Source organism: Phoxinus phoxinus (assembly GCF_949152265.1).
Source record: "Phoxinus phoxinus genome assembly, chromosome: 12".
NCBI lineage: Eukaryota > Metazoa > Chordata > Actinopteri > Cypriniformes > Leuciscidae > Phoxinus > Phoxinus phoxinus.
Genome location: NC_136887.1, coordinates 10,538,770 through 10,557,978, shown reverse-complemented (window position 1 = coordinate 10,557,978; position 19,209 = coordinate 10,538,770). Strand labels below are relative to the sequence as shown.

The following is a 19,209-nucleotide window of genomic DNA, read 5'->3' as shown; positions in this document are numbered from 1 at the left end:
CTAGATGGTGCCAGAGCATTACTGTTAAAAAAGCATTTTTTACGATACTCTGTCAACACTGCATTGGGTCGTATAACATCGCATACATTTTAAAATATTGCTGATTACTTACAAAGCACTAAATGGTTTAGCTCCGCAGTACTTGAGCGAGCTCTTAACGCATTATAGTGCCTCACGTCTATTGCGATCTCAAAATTAATAATTTAATCGCCAATTAATAATACCTAGAATATCAAAATCGACTGCTGGCGGTAGATCCTTTTCCTCTCTAGCACCAAAACTTTGGAACAGTCTTCCTACCATTGTCCGGGAAGCAGACACACTCTGTCAGTTCAAAGCTAGATTAAAGACACATCTCTTTGACCTAGCATACACATAATGCATTATAGACTTCTATAATTCAATGTTAGGCTGCATAGATTAGGTCAGCCGGAACCGGGAACACTTCCCTTAAATCGTGATGTACTCGTTACATCATAAGAAGAATGGCATCTACGCTAATTTTAGCATCTTTGTTTATCCCGAGGTTTTCCCGCAGCCTGCCGGATCCAGGCCGTATCCAGATCTGACGAAGGACCTTCGCCTGGACCCGATGACAACGCAGTGCTGAAGTGCCAACTAGCCTCTCCCTATGGAGGATCCCTTTACCACTCTACAGATAAAGCATTGTCGGGGTAATTTTGGTTAAAAATTGGTTAAAGGTGATAAAACTCTGTATACATTTTTTTAAGGCCAGACCAGAAGTTTGTTTAGGCTTGGTTTGTAGGGAATTACAAACCTGCGCACATATATTTAAACGCACATAAGAATTAATTCTTAATGCGCACGTGAGCGCCATCAGCGTTTCTCACAGGTTCGCGTTTAAAGTCTGTGCAGAGAGAACGGTGTCGTCTTACGGTCTCTTATTTAATAACTAATGATCGTTGCGACGGAAGTGAATCAATCAAAACTAACTTCAGCTGGAAAATATATTTATTCAAGAACCGCTATAAAGCCGAAACAATCTGTTACCTTAAATTATCTGTTTATCACTGTAAAGCTGCTCTGAAACAATCTACATTGTTAAAAGCGCTATATAAATGAAGATGACTTGACTTGACAATCAGTCACTTAACTTAATGAAAAACTGAAATTTAAACCAACAAAATAAATGACATTACATTCAGTACACATGAAAACAAACACACAAACTTAGAAAAGAGAGCGGTTTCAGTAATAATAATTACAAATCAAAATACGAACTATTTTTGGAATTAGCTAAATCCTTACCAATCCTTACTCAAATATAGTATAGTCCATATTATCGCATTATCGACGGGAGCACTGTAGCCTACATAAATCTATTTGTGATGCATATAAAGTATGATTACCAGAAATGTAAAGGGAACTTCACATTTATTCCATTGTAAATGCATTACTGAGGAACAAGTCAAAATTATTTTCTGCGGCAGACTAAACCACAAGCAAAGAGAAAAAGTGAGTCATCCTTCAGTTCGTAAAGACGAAAATCTGTTTTTGAACTTAGAACCTTTCAGTCCTTTAATTGACCAGCATTTTTACCCAAGGTTAGCAAATGAGCATAGTAATATTGTGCCTATTTGACAGTGAACTTTCGTGGTACTCTTTCCCATTCATTTATTCTATGACTAGTTGATTTGATTATTTTGCAAACAATAGTTTTGTCACTGGCAATTAGTCTCTCATGCATTAATCATGCTTTAGAAAATAAGCTCTCGTGGCCTTTTAAAAGTTCATGGAACTGCTGGAGACAGAACAGAGCGGGAATGATACACAGAATGTGAATGTCTGAAAATGAAAAGGAGTGTGAGTGGGACACACTGAGGTGAGCATGTGTGTGCATATGCTCAAGACTCATTAATGTGTTTTAAAAGTGAGAAAACAGAACAGTGAGTAAGAGAAGAGTGGAGTTAGAAGAGAGCAAAGTGCAGGCACAAGGAGAAAGAGAACTTCAGGAAGCGCAGGTAATTGAGGAAGAGAGGGGATGGATGGAAGCCAAGTCTCCCAGCATTCCCTCCCCCTGTACAGGCCAGTTCAGAGGAGGAGTGTAGCGGTGGGAGTTAAGCACTTCTACAGATGTAGTTGACTGCTACTCCTGGAGTCTGACTTTCTCCAGATAAGCCTCCATCACTCAGAGCTCCCAACAGTTCCTGCTCAGTCAAGTACAGGGATAAACAAAATTACGGAACTTTAACAAGTCATCTGCAAACAATTACACACTTCGTCTTCCCCTGTAACGTTTTCTCAACAGGAATCTCGAGGTAAGACGCAATATTTGTTCACAGGGACTCAAGTTGAGATCTGTCTCAGCATCTAATTATCACAAATAGCATGCTATTTTTTTCCCTTCAGAGCTTTCTTGGTCATAAATATTTCAGTGCATATTGAGAAGTTCACTGTAGTTCCTCTTGGACATTAGGGGGAACTTTGTGGTTTCATTAGAATCTGAGTTTTATCCTATTTGAATAAATTCACATAAATTTGACTTATGACCTTGCATATTAAGCAGAACTGAAGACTGAGCTAAAGTTAACTTCAAAAGAAACGTTGAGGTTTGATGATTTTTTAAGTATCTTTGATATAATTATGTATGAATTTTGTTAATATTTTAAAAGTGAAGTGAATCTCTGTCTTGAGTTCCAGGGCAATCAGCCAGTATTCCACAGTAATTCAAGCCGCCAAAGATCAATTTGAATTAATTTCAACATAAATTATGCCCTCAAAAGTCAAAGCAGAACTAATTTGTATAAAACTTTAATACTACTAGAGACCCTATCATTTGCAAGATATAGTAAACTTGTGATTATGCTTTATTGCATACGCTGCCACTAGATCCTTACAGTGCAAGTGGTTTTCTGTGCAAGTAGGGTGTGAAACAGCAGTTAGACCAATGATAATTCATTCATGAAATGAAATGACCAAACCAGAAAATACTGGATGTAATTTGTTGGACTTATTTACAGGCCCATGTAAATATTCATTCAGTCAGTATCCTGATATATAGTTGTTATCCTACCAGCAGCTGGTAGCAGCATGAAAGAGACAGGAATGCAGAGTGAATAAAATTGTCCAAAATGGTCTGAGTCATCATGGGTCATCATCGGGTTTCTGTCAGCTGAATAAATCATGCCTGACGTTTCACCTTTTTGGCCGCTCTGCACTAAACAGCAGATTTGAGCAACCCAAGCTGGCAGAAAAGTAATTAAAATGCAAAACAGGCATTTCTGTGTCTCAAAATCAAAACATGTTTGTATTTAGAAAGTGTAACACTGTTCTTCTTCCTCTTAAATGTAGTTTGTGTAATTAAGCTGTGGATGAGTTGCCAGATTGTGGCAGGAAACCCATGCAATGCTTTACCTGAGACAAACATTTGAGCAAATTGTGTGTGTAAAAACATAGCAATATTTACATTTACATTTATTCATTTAGCAGACGCTTTTATCCAAAGCGACTTACAAATGAGAAACAATAGAAGCAATTAAACTAGCAGTAGGACAACAGTATGTAAGTGCTATAACCCTTCACAGTACAATCCAATATATTTGTTGTATATACAACACACAAAATATTCCTTAATATGTGCAGTAATTATAATTGGTTAAATTAGGTCACACTTCAGTGTCTACAGATTGTTAATATTAATAAATAACCTTTTTTTATTATTTAGTGAAACTAATTACTTGCTTATTGCCATTATAATTGATTAAATCACATCTGTCACAGATCAAATAAACTGATGTGTAGTATGTTCCTTGAATCACAGTTCCTCAGTCATTCTTTAAGAGACATATGTGGGGGTTTTTTGGGGGGTTTTAATGTTGCAATATGTTATCTCTGCTAGTCAGGCATGGGCACAACTTTCAGAGGTTTATGAGTCATCACACTTCAGGTGTATTTCACATGGCAACTCAAAAAGCTTAGGAGACATTCAACATCAATCCAACATCAAGTTCAAATCATTTTTTAAACATTTACATTTGTGTTTTGCTTAATTTTAACTTTCAATTATTTCTATATTTTGCAAGTGAAATTGTAGACTGACTGCTGTTACTTGATTTGTATCAACAAATTGCTAACATTGTAGTGTATGTGATTTGCAGTCACACTGTTCCTGAATCAGATAATGGCATGAGTGGGACATGGCTCCAGTGGGTGTACCTACTCTCCTGATGTTGGCAGCTCTGTATCTGCTGCTCATCTTGCCATCATGCTGCCTGTATGCATGCCCAAGGTCCTGTAGTTGCCCCAGTCCTAAGGAAGTGCACTGTACCTTCCGTCACCTCCCCTCTGCCCCACGAAACCTACCCCAGGACACAGAGAGACTCAACTTAGGGTAAGCTATTGTGTTGTTGGCTTTTGCTTTTAGCTAAATAACTACTGGCAGACCGAACATATTCATGTTTAAATACAAATGTGCATATAAAGAGGTCCCAAGATGAACACAGCATAACCACACCTTTTAAGAAAAACACTTCACAAAAAGAAGTTGATACTCAAAATGAAGAAAAAAAGGGTATTGTGACACCTGTGTTTGTATGATTTTTTTTTTATTAAATTCTATTTATTATTATTTTATTATATTATATTACTCTGTATCTTACCAAATTAAAGGGTAACCAATGTGATATGTCTTAAGCTAACAGTTTATCCTTAATCCTCTTTGTCTAAAAAAAAGCTATAACAGCATTGGCACGATTGGGCCTTCAGATTTTGTGAACCTACGGCAATTGGAAATGCTTATGCTCCATGGAAACGATATCTCCTCTGTGTCTTCCGGATCCTTTTACCACCTCCGTTCCCTCCAGGTATATATTCATATATGGTTATATGAGATGAAAGAAAAATACATTATATTTAACTACTGTACTGTAGCTTCTTTGTGTCTCTAGTTGTCCATAAAACTATATAAATAGTTATGGGACATCACTTTGAAATAGCATTTGAGTAATTGTTGTTCTTCTTTGGCACAGATACTCAAGTTGAGCTACAACAAACTGAAAAGAGTTGATCCCAGTTTGTTTGAGGGCTTGACAAGCCTTGTACGGCTCCATTTAGACCACAACCATATTGACTTCATTGAGCCCTTTTCATTCAGAGGACTCACATCATTAAAGCTATTGCAACTGGAGGGAAACAGACTGCAGGACCTTCACTCTCACGCATTTATTACTGTCTCAGTCCTGGGCACATTTTGGAGCTCAGGACTGCGGCACCTGCACCTGGCAGACAACCAACTAGAATACCTGCTGCCTGGAACTCTGCAGCACTTGCAGAGGCTGGAAGTCCTATCCCTGCATGGAAACCCCTGGGCCTGTGACTGCCACTTACATTGGCTCTTGGAGTGGGACAAAAATCATGAGGGTGAATCTACATTGATTGTATTTTCCAACCTTTGCATCACTCAGAATTTGATATAATGGGAATAAAATAAAACTAAAAACATACAACTATTTTGAATTTAGATGGTGTGTTCATACGTACATAATTTATTTTAAATTGTCAGATTTATCATCCGTCTTAAGGCCAATTCACTCCGCGGAGACAAATGGCAACAAACACCAACAAACAAGTCTGTCGGAGTTTGTTAGATCAGTGTGTTACCCCCTGTCAGCATTTGTTGGTGTTGGTCGGGGTTTGTTTTCACCCGGCTGAACATGTTCAATCGGTGTTTGGTGGGTCGTGGAATGTCTGAGCAGTGTGATATGATTTTCCAACAAACGGCAACACACTCTGAAGTAATCTGACTTGGCCACGAACCGTTGCCATGACGATGAGGCAAGTCCCTCTCTTGCAAATACTGCGTGTGTGCTCGCAGGGTAGATTCGTTACATGGATGCACTCTCGCGTTACAATAATGCGCTCTCAACATTTAACGCCATAGAGACCGCCTCAAATTAACTATGAAGGGTAATACCCTTTTGTATTTAGAGTCTTTACAGTTGTCATAAAGAGACAAGAAGAAAGTTGTGTCTGAAAGCAGCAATCTTTTATTTTTATTGGTTATTGGTTTTCCGTGGGTGCTCAACCATTTTCGTGGGTGTCGTTGGTTTTGTCGGTGTCTGTGTGAACATGACAGTTAATTTTCACAAAATTATAAATCTAACGCCCAACCCTTTTTTTTTTTTTTTGGTGTTTGTTGCCGTTTGTCTGTGCGGTGTGAATTGGCCCCTTAGATGCATTGTATTCATTAAATTTAAGGTTGAATGTGAACAACTCTACTGGCTGCAAATAACTGAAAATGTTTTTTTTTTACTGAAAAATTCTCTATCTCTCTCTTTCTAGGAGTTATTAAGTGCAAAAAGGACCGTGACTCTGGAGATGCTGGCAACTGTGCTGCATGTGCCTCACCACAGCCTTTGAATAACAGCCAGATCTTGCAGCTTTCAACCAATCAACTCACCTGTGGCCAACCCTCCCTTCAGTCCCCTCTAAAAATTGGAGAGAGTAGCGTGTGGGAAGATCAGGAGCCAGATTCCCCCTACATCAAGGACTTGGAGCGTCCTCTTGGCCACCTGACCTTTAGTCTTTCTGACAGCCATGGGAATCGAGCACACGTGGCTTGTAATGTAACACGTCCTGTTGAAGACACCTCCATGGTGTGGGAGCCAGTGAGGAGAACAGATGAGATTGCTGTAAATGTGACTCTACATACACTGCTGGAGTGTGAGATCGATAGAGATGCTCTTCAGAACCTTTGGAGGTTAGTTGCCTATTACTACGAGAGCCCAGCTATTTTGGAACGGGGAACCAGACTTGGAAATTCTTCCCAGGTGACTTTTCAATACTCTCAAGCCTCAAGTGAGGAATCACCATATTTTACAGAGCTCAAAGGACACTTAATAGCTGAACCAGACTGGCTTTTACAGCCAAGGGTCACCCTTCAGCTGAACAGGCGCAAAACTACAACTAAAAAACTGGTGCTGAACTTTTCCACTTTTATATCAAAGAACATCATTGGAAGAGGGGATGAGGAGGATGTGGTCTCCTCCTGGGCTATGATCCAAAGAGGAGCTCCAGGGAGAATTCAGTCAGTACTAGAACACTCTGAAGTAAGTCTGGATTGTAGTGTGCTCAGCACAGGGCATCAGCATGTGGAGTGGATGCTTCCAGATTTAACAACAGTGGATCAAACTGATTCCCATAAATTAAGGTTGGAGAATTACAGGCTAGTAATCAAAAACGCAAGCATAGCAGACTCTGGACTTTATCATTGCTTTGTGAGGACAGACACTAATGTAGACATCGTCTCCTATAGACTCACAGTCAGGATGCGTCTGTTAAGTCCCAGTGATTTAAATGGAAAGAAGATGTCTGTGGAGAATGGGGACACTCTTAGTCTTCCCTGTTTAGTAACATCTCCTCATCCAATTGAGACAAGATGGTACCTTCCAAACCATCAAATTCTCAACGCATCAGACATGAAAGGAAGGGTGTTCGTGTCACAGAACAACACTTTGATAATCAAAAAACTGACTTACGAGGATGCTGGAGAATATAGCTGTTTAGCAGCTAACCTCTATGGTGCTGATATGTTGTCTCATTTAATTGTTGTAACTGGTAAAAAGGAAGAAGCACAAAAAGGTGTTACCGTATCTAATGGTGAATTACCGCTTTTTGAGAGCGAGGACAGCGAAGGGTCAGGATATGAAGAAATCAAACGACCAACTGCTAAACTAACACATCAGAGAGTCAGTGGAAAATACAGAGAGGGCATTGTCCGACAAAATGCAAAACAAAAGAAAATAAAGGAGAGTGTGAGAAAACCGAATAACTCTGTCAAAGAGCTTGACCCCAGCCGCTGGGAACAGATTCTTGCAAAAGCTAATGCTAAACTCTCAACCATGCCACCAGTTACAACACAACTACAAATTACAAAAACCTCAAAAACAGTGACAGAGTCGTCAATGACTACAACCACCACCCCTTCGACAGCTGACACCTTTCAAACTACTCAAACAGATGTTACAGCAAGCAGTCCCAGCATAAGTTCAAGCATACGCAATTACAATGCGAAACAGCTGAAACCACCACCCCAAAATGAGTACGAAAAACAAGAACCTACACAAGGAGAAAAATCTAATTACAAGACAAGCGATTCTAACATTTCAGATTTGACTTTAGTACACGTGGATTCAACAACTGTACCTGAACATAAGACACAGCTGGTAAAACAGGTAGACAGACACACAATAGAAGAGAAAATAAGGGTTAACAATAATCCCATCTGGAACCAAAGGCGAAGATTCCCATATAGGCACCGCAGGCCTCCATCACGTAGACCACGTCCAAAGAGACCAAATTTCACCTTAGCTTACACTACAGCAGTACCATTCACCCAATCTCCAGTCACTGTGACCACTAACTCTTATTCTCCAACCCAAAACAAAACATCAATGATTTTAGAAGTTTCTCCTACTCATTACCCAGTAATTGAAAGCTTAGCCATGGCTGTCACAGAAGATCTTCTTAAAACACCTATAACAACATTCATAAAAAAGGAGAAGCTTAATGAATTTAAAGGCAAAACAAAACACTTTGGGTTAGTTCAGCTCCTAAGTACAACACATCTGCAAGAAACTGAAGTAGTTCCTGCTACACTTGCCCCCAGACAGATCAACAGGTATGGGCATGAAAACAGAGAGATCATTTTTAGAACTTATAGCCACCCAAATGGCAATAAGACCAGGCAGATTTCAGCCACAGCCATCCCTTATCTTCAAACCAGCAACATAAGTACTTCAGAAACTAAAAGAGCACATACGACTGGGAAACCAACCTTAACTAATGTGGACCAACAGAGTGTTTACAATTGGGGAATGCATCCTGAAGGTGTGCCTATTCACCCTTGGCTAATCCAAAAGAATACACCAAAAAAACAAATCTCAATTACACCACAGCCCTACACTCAGTCTCCCTTCTGGGCCAAGAACTATGGCATTCCCTTCTGGCCTACAGTTCATAGCTCAAGGCACCACCACTCCCAAGATAAAACTTGGTATTTCCAACAAAGGGGTGCAGGGGTCACCAACTGGCCTGAAATCACTGCTCAAACAGCAAAACCCACAGCTTACATTTCTGGGTCAGCAACAGCTTCCTTTCTGAGGACCATAGCTCCACATGTCAGCTCGACTCATGTACGCAACCACTTACTTTTCAACAGGCTCAGAAACAGATATAGGCAATCACAGCTTGATGCATATCGACAAGCCCAGCTGGGAAAGATTGTCACTTCTAAGTCAAGGACATATTATCCCACCCCACAGCCTCACCAAGCACCAAATGTCCCAAGCACCTACAAGCCTGTGACTCCCCCATCCTTACTAGCATATACAAACAAACCACCCTCCACAGCAAGCGTACCCTATGGTAGTCGCTGGCACTACAGTCATTTTGGAGCAAAGATCACTGCCATTCCCTTTCCAAACCTGATGGGCAGTGGCGTCAAACCCAGGATCACAGCAACTGAATCCGTTACTCTATCTGCTCTAGCAGAGGCAGATGTGCTCTTGTCTTGTAGATCATCTGGGGACCCCAAACCTGTTGTCTCATGGACCAAAATTTCAACAGGTTAGGCGATTTTTCATTACAAAACTTCTGTGGATGCGTTTATCTGAATTGAAGATGAGATCCCCTTTTAGAGTGCTTAATTTTGACAGTTAACAAATGCTTAATCATGCCATCATGCTTTGTCCAAGATAATACCAAAACTGATCACATTTATTTGGCCAACTATATTAGCCAAATTGAACATGCATGTGACAGGTTTCACTTGGTGTAAAATTATTGAAATTAAAACCATAAAATATTTAGATAGATTTCTAATACCAGAATTATTATTGCTGCTTCTCTTTGTTAGATAGGTTGGCCAGCATGCAATTTTACTTTTTTTCCTTCTTTTTTGAAGGAAGTGGCCCTAGAGTGCAACTGAAAATTATAAATATATATTATATTATAAAAAGATTAATTTGTTTTGTCCTAGAGGTCACTCTACATGTTTTGGAAGTTCACTAGCAGCAATAAAAAAGCAGAAAGACCCCATTGTGAGAGCTATACATAATACATGGTCCCGCTCTATTTTAGGTGTCTTTAACTACTATGTACTAACATTTAAAGGGGTCATGTGATGTGATTTCTTGTTTTCCTTTTTCTTTAGTGTGTTATGTAGCTGTTTGTGCATGTATAAGATCTGCAGCATTACAAAGCTCAAAGTCTCAAACCTAAAGAGATATTCTTTGTAAAAGTTAAGGCTCAGTCACGCAATGTCGTGGAGACGCTGTGTTTTTCGTTGCGAAAGCCAAACTACCCTTCCAAAAGAGGACACAATTATAAAACAGTGGTTAAGCTTTATTTACAGCACTGTTCCAGAAACAGTACAACCAAAATGTTGTATAAGTCATTATAATCAGTAAATATCCAATGAAATAGAACCTTACCAATCTGATAAGTTCTGGTCCAGTAGCGCTGGCAAAGTTGATATATCAGCTTGGTCATCTGCATTTTCTGGATCAGATTCTACCTCGAATTGATAAGGTTGTACGGACATTATCACCTGTCATTATTGCTTTGGGAGCTGATGTTCCAAATATGGTAAGGTGCGTGACATTTCCGTCACATCAGAGCACACCACGCTTTTCAGAACGATGAGCTTTGTAAAAATCGACGCGTTTCAGAAAGGCGGGGCATAGAGGAGCAACAATAATGTATGGTATGTGTAAAATAATGACTTTTTTAAACCTAAAACCGCGTAAACACATTGCATTATTCCAAATACACAAAAATAATGTGCTTTTTAGAACCATCATCTGACCCCTTTAAAATAATCGTTTACAATCCAATTATTGTGTGCATAAATGTTTTTACACTGTACGTAACTTGCTTGTAATTATAGCTGTAATTATTTTCTATAATAACATTAAACTATGTTTGGATTGTAATTTTTTTTTATTAGTTTGTTGATGTTTATGCTTTATTCTTTTTTTCAACTCCTTTACAGGTGCAACAATTCAGACCAACACAAAACTTGGACAAAGATTTGAGGTCCTTTCAAATGGTACTTTTGTGATTAAAAATGTCCAGTTGCAAGACAGAGGCCAGTACCTTTGCACAGCTCAAAACAAATTTGGCTCAGACCGCATGGTAGTTACCCTTGTTGTCCAGACTCAGCCTCCAAAGATCATGAGTTCAAGGGCCAGAGATGTCTCAGTGTTTTTGGGAAACCATGTCAGCTTGGACTGTATTGCCTTGGGTAAACCAGAAGCTCAGATTTCATGGATTCTTCCAGATAGGACGTTTGTGCGAGACATTGGTACCCTTGACCGAAGAATATCTCTTCTTCCAAATGGAACACTGAGTATTCATTCAGCAAACTTTTCCAATAAAGGGGATTATAAGTGTATTGCCAGCAATGTAGCAGGAGCTGATACATTCACATACCACATTCGTGTTGCAGCGCTACCTCCAATAATTGTTGAGATGTCATATGAGACAATGTTTACGAATGTTGGAAGAAACGTATATGTGGATTGCACTGCTAAAGGAGAGCCATTCCCTCTTATTAAGTGGGTTCTCCCTGATGGTTCACAAATCAAGCCCACACAGTTTATTGGAAGCCGGATATTTATTTTCCCAAATGGAACACTTTATATAAAGAACGTCACTCCCAGTGATTCTGGGAGGTATGAATGCTCAGCAACCAACCCAGTGGGTTTTGCTAAACGAACGGTCCAGATGGATGTTAGGCAAGAGGCTCCTGGCCCCTGGAAAGGCCTATACCAGCAACACAGTGTCATGGCAACATATGGATCCACAGTTTTCCTGCATTGTCCAGAGTCCATAGGTTCCCACAGAGGTACAGTCTGGAGACTGCCATCTAAAACCATACTGGAACATCAGTACAGGTAGCATGTTTATGCTATTAAATATAAGCTAAATGTATATATGTTCTATCTAGCAAGATTTTAAATTTCTCCTAATATAAAATAATGAAGAGTTTGTCTGCCTAATAATGTGGGAACTTATTTTCCCCTTCATAACAATCCTACAGTGGTCTTATTTAAGTCAAGCCGTCACAGCTGTATTGTTATTTCCCCTTTATTAAGTGTTTTACTTTTCTCTTCTGAGCAATTATTGGTCCTCACTGTTCAAGCTGACATATGCTCTCAAACTCACAGCAGGCCAACTTCATCACTAGTGGAATTCAAACAATGTCTGGCGTAGATTAAACAAGCAGTCTGTCTCAGCCCAAACAACCCCTGCTGATCCAGACAATACAGTAACAGAGCGGGATGCAAGGGCAATTTGTCTAAATGCTCAGCCAGCTATACAACAGGCTACTTAAAGCAGTTAGATAACAAATGTTTAACATTAGTCCGCCATTATCATGACATTAAATTATGTAAAAAAACTAAATCTTATTCAAATTTCTGAAATTTTGGTTCACAATCCAAATATAAAATAATGAAGAGTTTGTCTGCTTAATAATGTGGGAACTTATTTTACCCTTCATAAGGGGAAGTCTAGTTCCAATAGACTTTAGCTACAACATTTTAATGAAGAACCAATCCACCTTTTTCCTGACAAGCCTAATGCATTTTGAATTATGGGTGGCACTTCCGGTTTGGGGAACTTCCATTCAAAAAGACTTAAACAAATCATTTAAAAAAATAAGGTTGCACTAAAAATAATCATTATCAGCCATTTCTGAATGAGCTGTCAATTCCCCAAACATCTAATTTTTTTAGACGTCAGAAGAATTACATAACGCTTGGGGTTTTTTAATGTGCATCACAAGAATATGGCAAGAGCTCTTTTCAGTCGCTGCATTATTTTCCTCCTATTTTCTTTTTTCTTTGTATTCCGCTGTAACATGAAAAAGATAACATATACTGTGCATTTGTGGTCTGCTCTCCCAATTTAATTTACAATATATCCCATAAATAAATCACTGTAATGCACTGAGAATCTCTCATTTTTCTACCCAAATTCTCACGTCTCTTTCCAGGTGTGTTTTCACACGGATGCTTTACACTTATTATCCCTATTAGCAGTGTTTACTGTAACATTTCTAAAGTAGGTAACAGTATTTGTTATTCGTTAAGCACTTTGATATATTATCACTCAATGCTAAAGTTAATGAACATTAATTAAAGAAAAGTATGTTGCATATATATATTATATATATATACTCAGTGATATTTAACACACCCATAATATTGCTGTGGAAATTATCAAGCTTTTGGGGTTAATCGTGGTCTGTTCTTGTAATGTGTTAATCCTTTTACACTTAAATTTCCTTTTAATCCTTTTAATGTTAATGTGAATAATGTCACTTCATTGTACCCATATTTTTTTAAAGCTTATTATTGCGTCCATAGAGCGGACCCTTCACTGCTGTTTACAGTTTAACAGAAGTTACTCCCATAATTTGCACGGTGTCACTGGCCGTAGGAAAAAGGTGGTTAGGAGCAATTGATGATGATAGAATATACAGTTTTAAATCATTACGTCTATGGAATGTCCCCATAAAACATGAAAACCCAAAGTGTGTGTGGTGTGAAAGGGAGAGAGTGAGAGAGATATTCAATCAAACAACTAGTTGCCATGATTTTTACAGCAGCATTTCAGAGAAATGATGTTGTGGAGTAAGCTGCTGACTGAATCTATACGGGAGTAAATTATACGGCAGTTAAATACTGAATGTTAACGTGATTAAAATAAATATACAGCTTTCTGTTGTTTGTTAATTTACATTAACTATAATAATATTACATTAACTGCAATCTCGAATTGATTGGATTAATAAGCAGGAGTTATTACTCCACCACCTGCATGTGGGTACAAAAAAATCCCTTTCTTCAAGACAGCCACAAAGACAGAAGAATATCCAGATCAAAAAAATGATACAAAAAATCTAAAAGGAGAAACAACAATCTCCAAAAATCTTCCTAAAACTGCAGAAATAAACTCAGGGAAACTATCCAAAAGGCACAAAAGAAAACGTATTGGAACAAGAGCAGACTTACAGCAGTAACTTGCTTAGGAACAACAATAACCAAGCAAAGATACAGAGAAACAGACCAGCTTAAATACACAGCACAGAATGAGAAAACAATAGCACTGATTTCTAAAGGAACACATTTAGACATGCGAGTCCTATAGGGACCTCTAGTGGTCAAAATAAAACATTACAAAGCAAAAACTCTGACTCGATATGTCATTATCTACATTGATGAGCCAATGTCAAGTCAAGTCAAGTCATCTTTATTTATATAGCACTTTATATAATACAGATTGTTTAAAAATGATGCATGTCGGCTGTTGTTCAGCTAAAGACAGTTCAGTGTTGATATAACACGGTTCAGACAACAGAGGTGTTACTACGGTTTCGGAAAAACAATGCATACCACGATTCATTCATACGGAGTTATGCAGTAAGTTACGTCATTATATGCAAAACACACCCCTGAATGGATGTGGACTTCCCAGTCAGCGCTGTCAATCATGACCAAAATTGTAGATGTATCACACAGTCTGAATAAGCATAGATGCCACACTGTCCAGCTTAGTTTTTATGCAAAATCTCACCGGACTCATATATCTGACAAAATCTGACAAGTAACATTTGTAAAGGACAGGGGAAAGAAATTGCACGGTGTGCAGCAAGCGTAGGAAGAATTCTGAGCTATTTTATTCTATCATAGTTAATTACTATGAAAGAGTTCAGCTGTCATAAAAATGTGTAAACAATTTCTCTCTTTTTGTTCTCAGTCCACAAAGGCACATCACTGCTTTCCCCAATGGCACTCTGAGAATTCTGCGACTGACTGAGAAAGATGGAGGCAATTATTTGTGCATGTATCAAAGACCAAATGGTGAGGACATGGAGCTGTTCCAAGTAGAGGTTCTCATGAGGCCGCCAAAGATAGAGAACAATGCGGCACAACATAAAAGAATAGCTAATGGAGACAACTTCCTGGTGGACTGTGTAGCTTCTGGCCTTCCAGACCCTGAGGTTTCATGGAGCTTCCCAGATGGCACCATGATCAACAATGCCCTCCAGTCAGATGACAGCGGAACCCGTAACCGGCGCTACATCATCTTTGGGAATGGAACGCTTTTGTTGCAACAAATGGGAAAAAAGGATGAAGGCAATTATACATGCTTTGCTAAGAACAACCTGGGGGAGGATGCAATGAAAGTAAGTGTCCAAGTGGTGCCAAACTCAGTCCAAATATCTTCTAAAGAGCAGGTATCCATGTGGGCACCTTTCGGGCAATCAGTCCAAATGAAGTGTGATGCTACAGGTGTTTTACCACCTACGATCATCTGGATCTCACCAAGGAATGAGATAATTACCTCATCTTCAGTCAAATACCAAATCCTAAACGATGTGAGTCTTATCATAAAAAAACTGACTTTGGCTGATCAAGGAAAGTATGCCTGTGTGATACGGAACCCAGCCGGAGATTACATCAAGGATGTGAAGCTTCTAGTTGATGTTAAAGGGCCACAAATCAATGGACAGAGTGGGCGAACAGAGAACAAAGTTTTAGCAGTGTATTACCAGACACTGCTGCTGGACTGCAAAGCTGAGGGTATGCCTGAGCCACAGGTCACCTGGACCACACCTTATAGCATGTCTCTACCCACCCCATATTTGGGAGGCAGGTTCCAAGTCCACAGGAATGGCACTCTTGAATTGAGGGGCATTCGAAAGACTGACGAAGGTCGGTTTCTGTGCGTAGCCAAGAATTTCTTAGGGGAAGCAAGTCTAGCAGTTGACCTGGAAGTAGCATCACTTGCTGAGAAGCCGAGCTTTTCAGTGCCAAACATAGAGGTTCTTCCTCTCAAACCAGATGGTGATGACATTTCGTTGGAGTGTCGTGCTACAGGAAAACCAAAGCCAGAGTTTCTTTGGATTCTACCCAATGGAACAGCACTGAATCCAGGCATGAAACTTCAACGGTTCACTCACTTCCTGGGAAATGGGACTTTACACATTATGCAACCAGGTGTCATTGACAAAGGTGTATATCGATGCTTGGCCAAAAATGTAGCTGGACAAGGAGAAAAGCGCTATGCTTTAGAACCTGGACAGAAGCCTCAAATTAGAAGTTCTGGTGCTACAATGAAGATTTCATTTGGGCAGACACTGAATATGCCATGTAATGCGGATGGTTGGCCTCAGGCAACAATTACCTGGACTCTTCCAAATGGCCTGGTCTTGGACAAGCCTCAAGTTATTGGAAGAGTAACATATTTATCTAACGGCACACTTCAGGTAAAAGAAACTTCCAAATTTGATAGAGGAACATATACCTGCAAAGCCACAAACACATTTGGATCATCAACATTGTCATATCCAGTGAGTATTATGGTGTTTCCACCTCAAATCACTTATGCTCCACCTTCAATAACCAGAGTTAACAGGGGGTCTCCTGTGATTCTGAACTGCATAGCTGCTGGCATACCCAAACCAGACATTTCTTGGACTCTGCCTGGACGCACCACACTTGTACCCAATAGTCGCTTCACAGCACAGAGTGGAATTCACATGACAGAGGGGGGAAATTTGGTAATACAGGACCCAGGCCTCATGAACTCAGGGATTTACAAATGTAATGCTAGAAATGCCTTGGGAACGGACTTCAAAGCAACATACCTTCAAGTGATCTGAGCAATAGACAGAAATCCATTTCCAGAACATTTTGGACCTTTTGTAAAATGCAATAAAATCCACAATCTGTGATCTGTTAATTCTCTTGAACCTTTGTTTAACTGACAAAAGTACAAAGAAAAGTTTTTCTATGTTTTTTTTTTTACTGACCAACTGTTTTTTGTAAATATATGGCTGTAACACACTAAAAAAAAAGTTAATGTTGGGACAGAGGCTAAATAAAAGTGAAAAGATAATAGAATATCCAAGATAAACTCTTTTGAAACAGTCCACAATTAGCAGGTGAGTTATAGGTGAGGATATTGTGATTGGGTATAAAAGGAGATTCTCTGTCTTTGCAAGCAAAGATGAGTCATGGCTCACCACTCTGAGCCAAATTTTACGAGGGAATTGTCAAACAACTAAAAAAATCACATTTTTCAATGCAAGATTGCAAAGAATGTATGTCTTTCACCACCTACCATACATAATATTGTGAAAAGATTTAGGGAATCCAGAGAAATCTCAGTCTGTTTAGGGCAAGGCAGGAGACCTTCATTGAATGTGCGTTACCTTTGAGCCCTCAGATGGCACTGCATGAGAAACCATCATGCTACTGTTAAATATAGCCACATGTGCTCAGGAGTACTTCACCGTTTTCACTTAACACAGTCATTAAGAAATGCAACTTGAATCTCTGTTATGCAAGGAGAAAGCTACATCTGTTCATGAGATGCAGGCGATGCAGGCGAGTTCTCTGGGCCCACCTCATCTCAAATGGTCTAAAAGACAGTGGAAATATGTGCTGTGGTCAGATGAGTCAACGTTTCAACTTGTTTTTGCAAAAAACATACATCAAGTTCTTAGTCCCAAAGATGAACGGGACCATACAGACTTCCATCAACGACAGGTGCAAAGGCAAACATCTGTCCTGGTATGAGGGGGCATCAGTGCAAACGGCATGGGTGACTTGCATGTGTGAAGGTACAATTGACGTGGTGGCGTATATTGGGATTGTACAGAGACATATACATCTTTCCTGGGAAGCAAGACAATACTAGGCCTCATTCTGCAGGTGCTACAACAGAGTGGTTTATCAAAGGAGAATCAGACAATGATGACCACGGACTGTTGAGTAGATGTCTTATATCAGGTGAGATTGGGTAAAAATTCCACTTGCAAAACTGCAACAATTAGTATCCTCAAATTGTAATTAGAATGATTAAAAAGTATAATTAAAAGGAAAGATGATGTGACAGTGGTAAACATGCCTCTGTTTCCAATTTTTTGGAGTGTGTTGCAGCCATCCAAAAAAAAAAATTGTTTATATTTACAAAATACCATTAAGTTGGTCAGTGAAAACATTGGAAATATTTTTACATTTGTCAGTTAAATAAAAGTTCAAGAGAATTAACAAATCACAGATTCTTATTGCATTATACAAATAATGTATGGGATTATACAAATTATTATACAAATAATGTTGGGACATTATACAAAATGTCCCAACTTTTCTGGAAATTGGGTTTATATATATTGTACAAAAAAAAATATTAAGTGCACCAATGCACTTAAAATGCCCTCATCAATGTTGTTAAAAGTTTGTTAGCTTTGGATCTGCCCATTCATTGACCCAAGGATAAGATATATTTGGTATTCCGTTTTTAATTTATAAAAAAATTAGTTGGTACATATTTATATATTCCACAGAGTAAACAATCATTTTACATACCTTTTTTCTATCATAAATTGTACGAAAAACATTCCAGAATGTCTGCAATTTGTCTGAAATACTGTGTTGAATTTCTTGCATTCTTCAGTGCGTTAGAACAAAATGGCCTTGTCAGAGTAGAATGAGGCAATGTATGGTACAAATGTTGCTATTGATGTGGTAGCTGTACAAGAAAATAAGACAAGAACAGAATTATGTAAGATACTTACTGCCACACTGGGCAAATAAATAATACTATTATGGTCTTTTTGTTTCAACTCTTTAATATATATTTTTTTCATTTATTTTACAAAATGCCACAATTGCAAAATATTACTAAGTAAATACATGTGGGCCTATTAATTTAATTTGAGGTCTATTACATTTTAAATGTAAGATGCCACAGTGATGAATCAAGCAATAGTACTAATTAATGAATAGGAAATAAAAATCACAGTGAGATATGAATGAGATCATCTCCTCTGATTTGTCTGTTCTAGAGTTTGACTTCTCAACAATGTCACAATCTGTGCAATAGATTTGCCAAGATACTAAAGTTTGCAAACAAAAGTCAGATCTCAATATGAACTATGAAATATTAATATGCATTTTTTTTATTAAATTCACTCAAGACCAAACTATCTGAGCTATACACATTAGTTTTATGGATACATACTCTTAGTGTATATTATCAATTGTCAAGATTTTTTTTTTTCTCTGATTGATAAATTAAACACACCCTAAATGAACTCCATAAATCTATGAGCTATGGTAGAGCAATAAAATATGGTTAAAGGTCTGAAAATTAAAATTCTGTCATTATTGA

General features: G+C 38.6%; 1 protein-coding gene across 1 annotated transcript; it reads left to right on the top strand.

Moving 5' to 3' along the window:
* Positions 1-2,084: 2,084 nt before the first annotated feature.
* Positions 2,085-19,028, top strand: LOC307007601 (matrix-remodeling-associated protein 5). Its single transcript, XM_079629769.1, has 7 exons — positions 2,085-2,279; positions 4,119-4,351; positions 4,694-4,823; positions 4,989-5,379; positions 6,301-9,585; positions 11,012-11,915; positions 14,785-19,028. Exons 2-7 carry the CDS (start codon positions 4,158-4,160, stop codon positions 16,691-16,693), a joined length of 6,813 nt encoding a protein of 2,270 aa, XP_079485895.1. The 5' UTR covers positions 2,085-2,279; positions 4,119-4,157; the 3' UTR covers positions 16,694-19,028.
* The last annotated feature ends 181 nt before the right edge of the window (positions 19,029-19,209 follow it).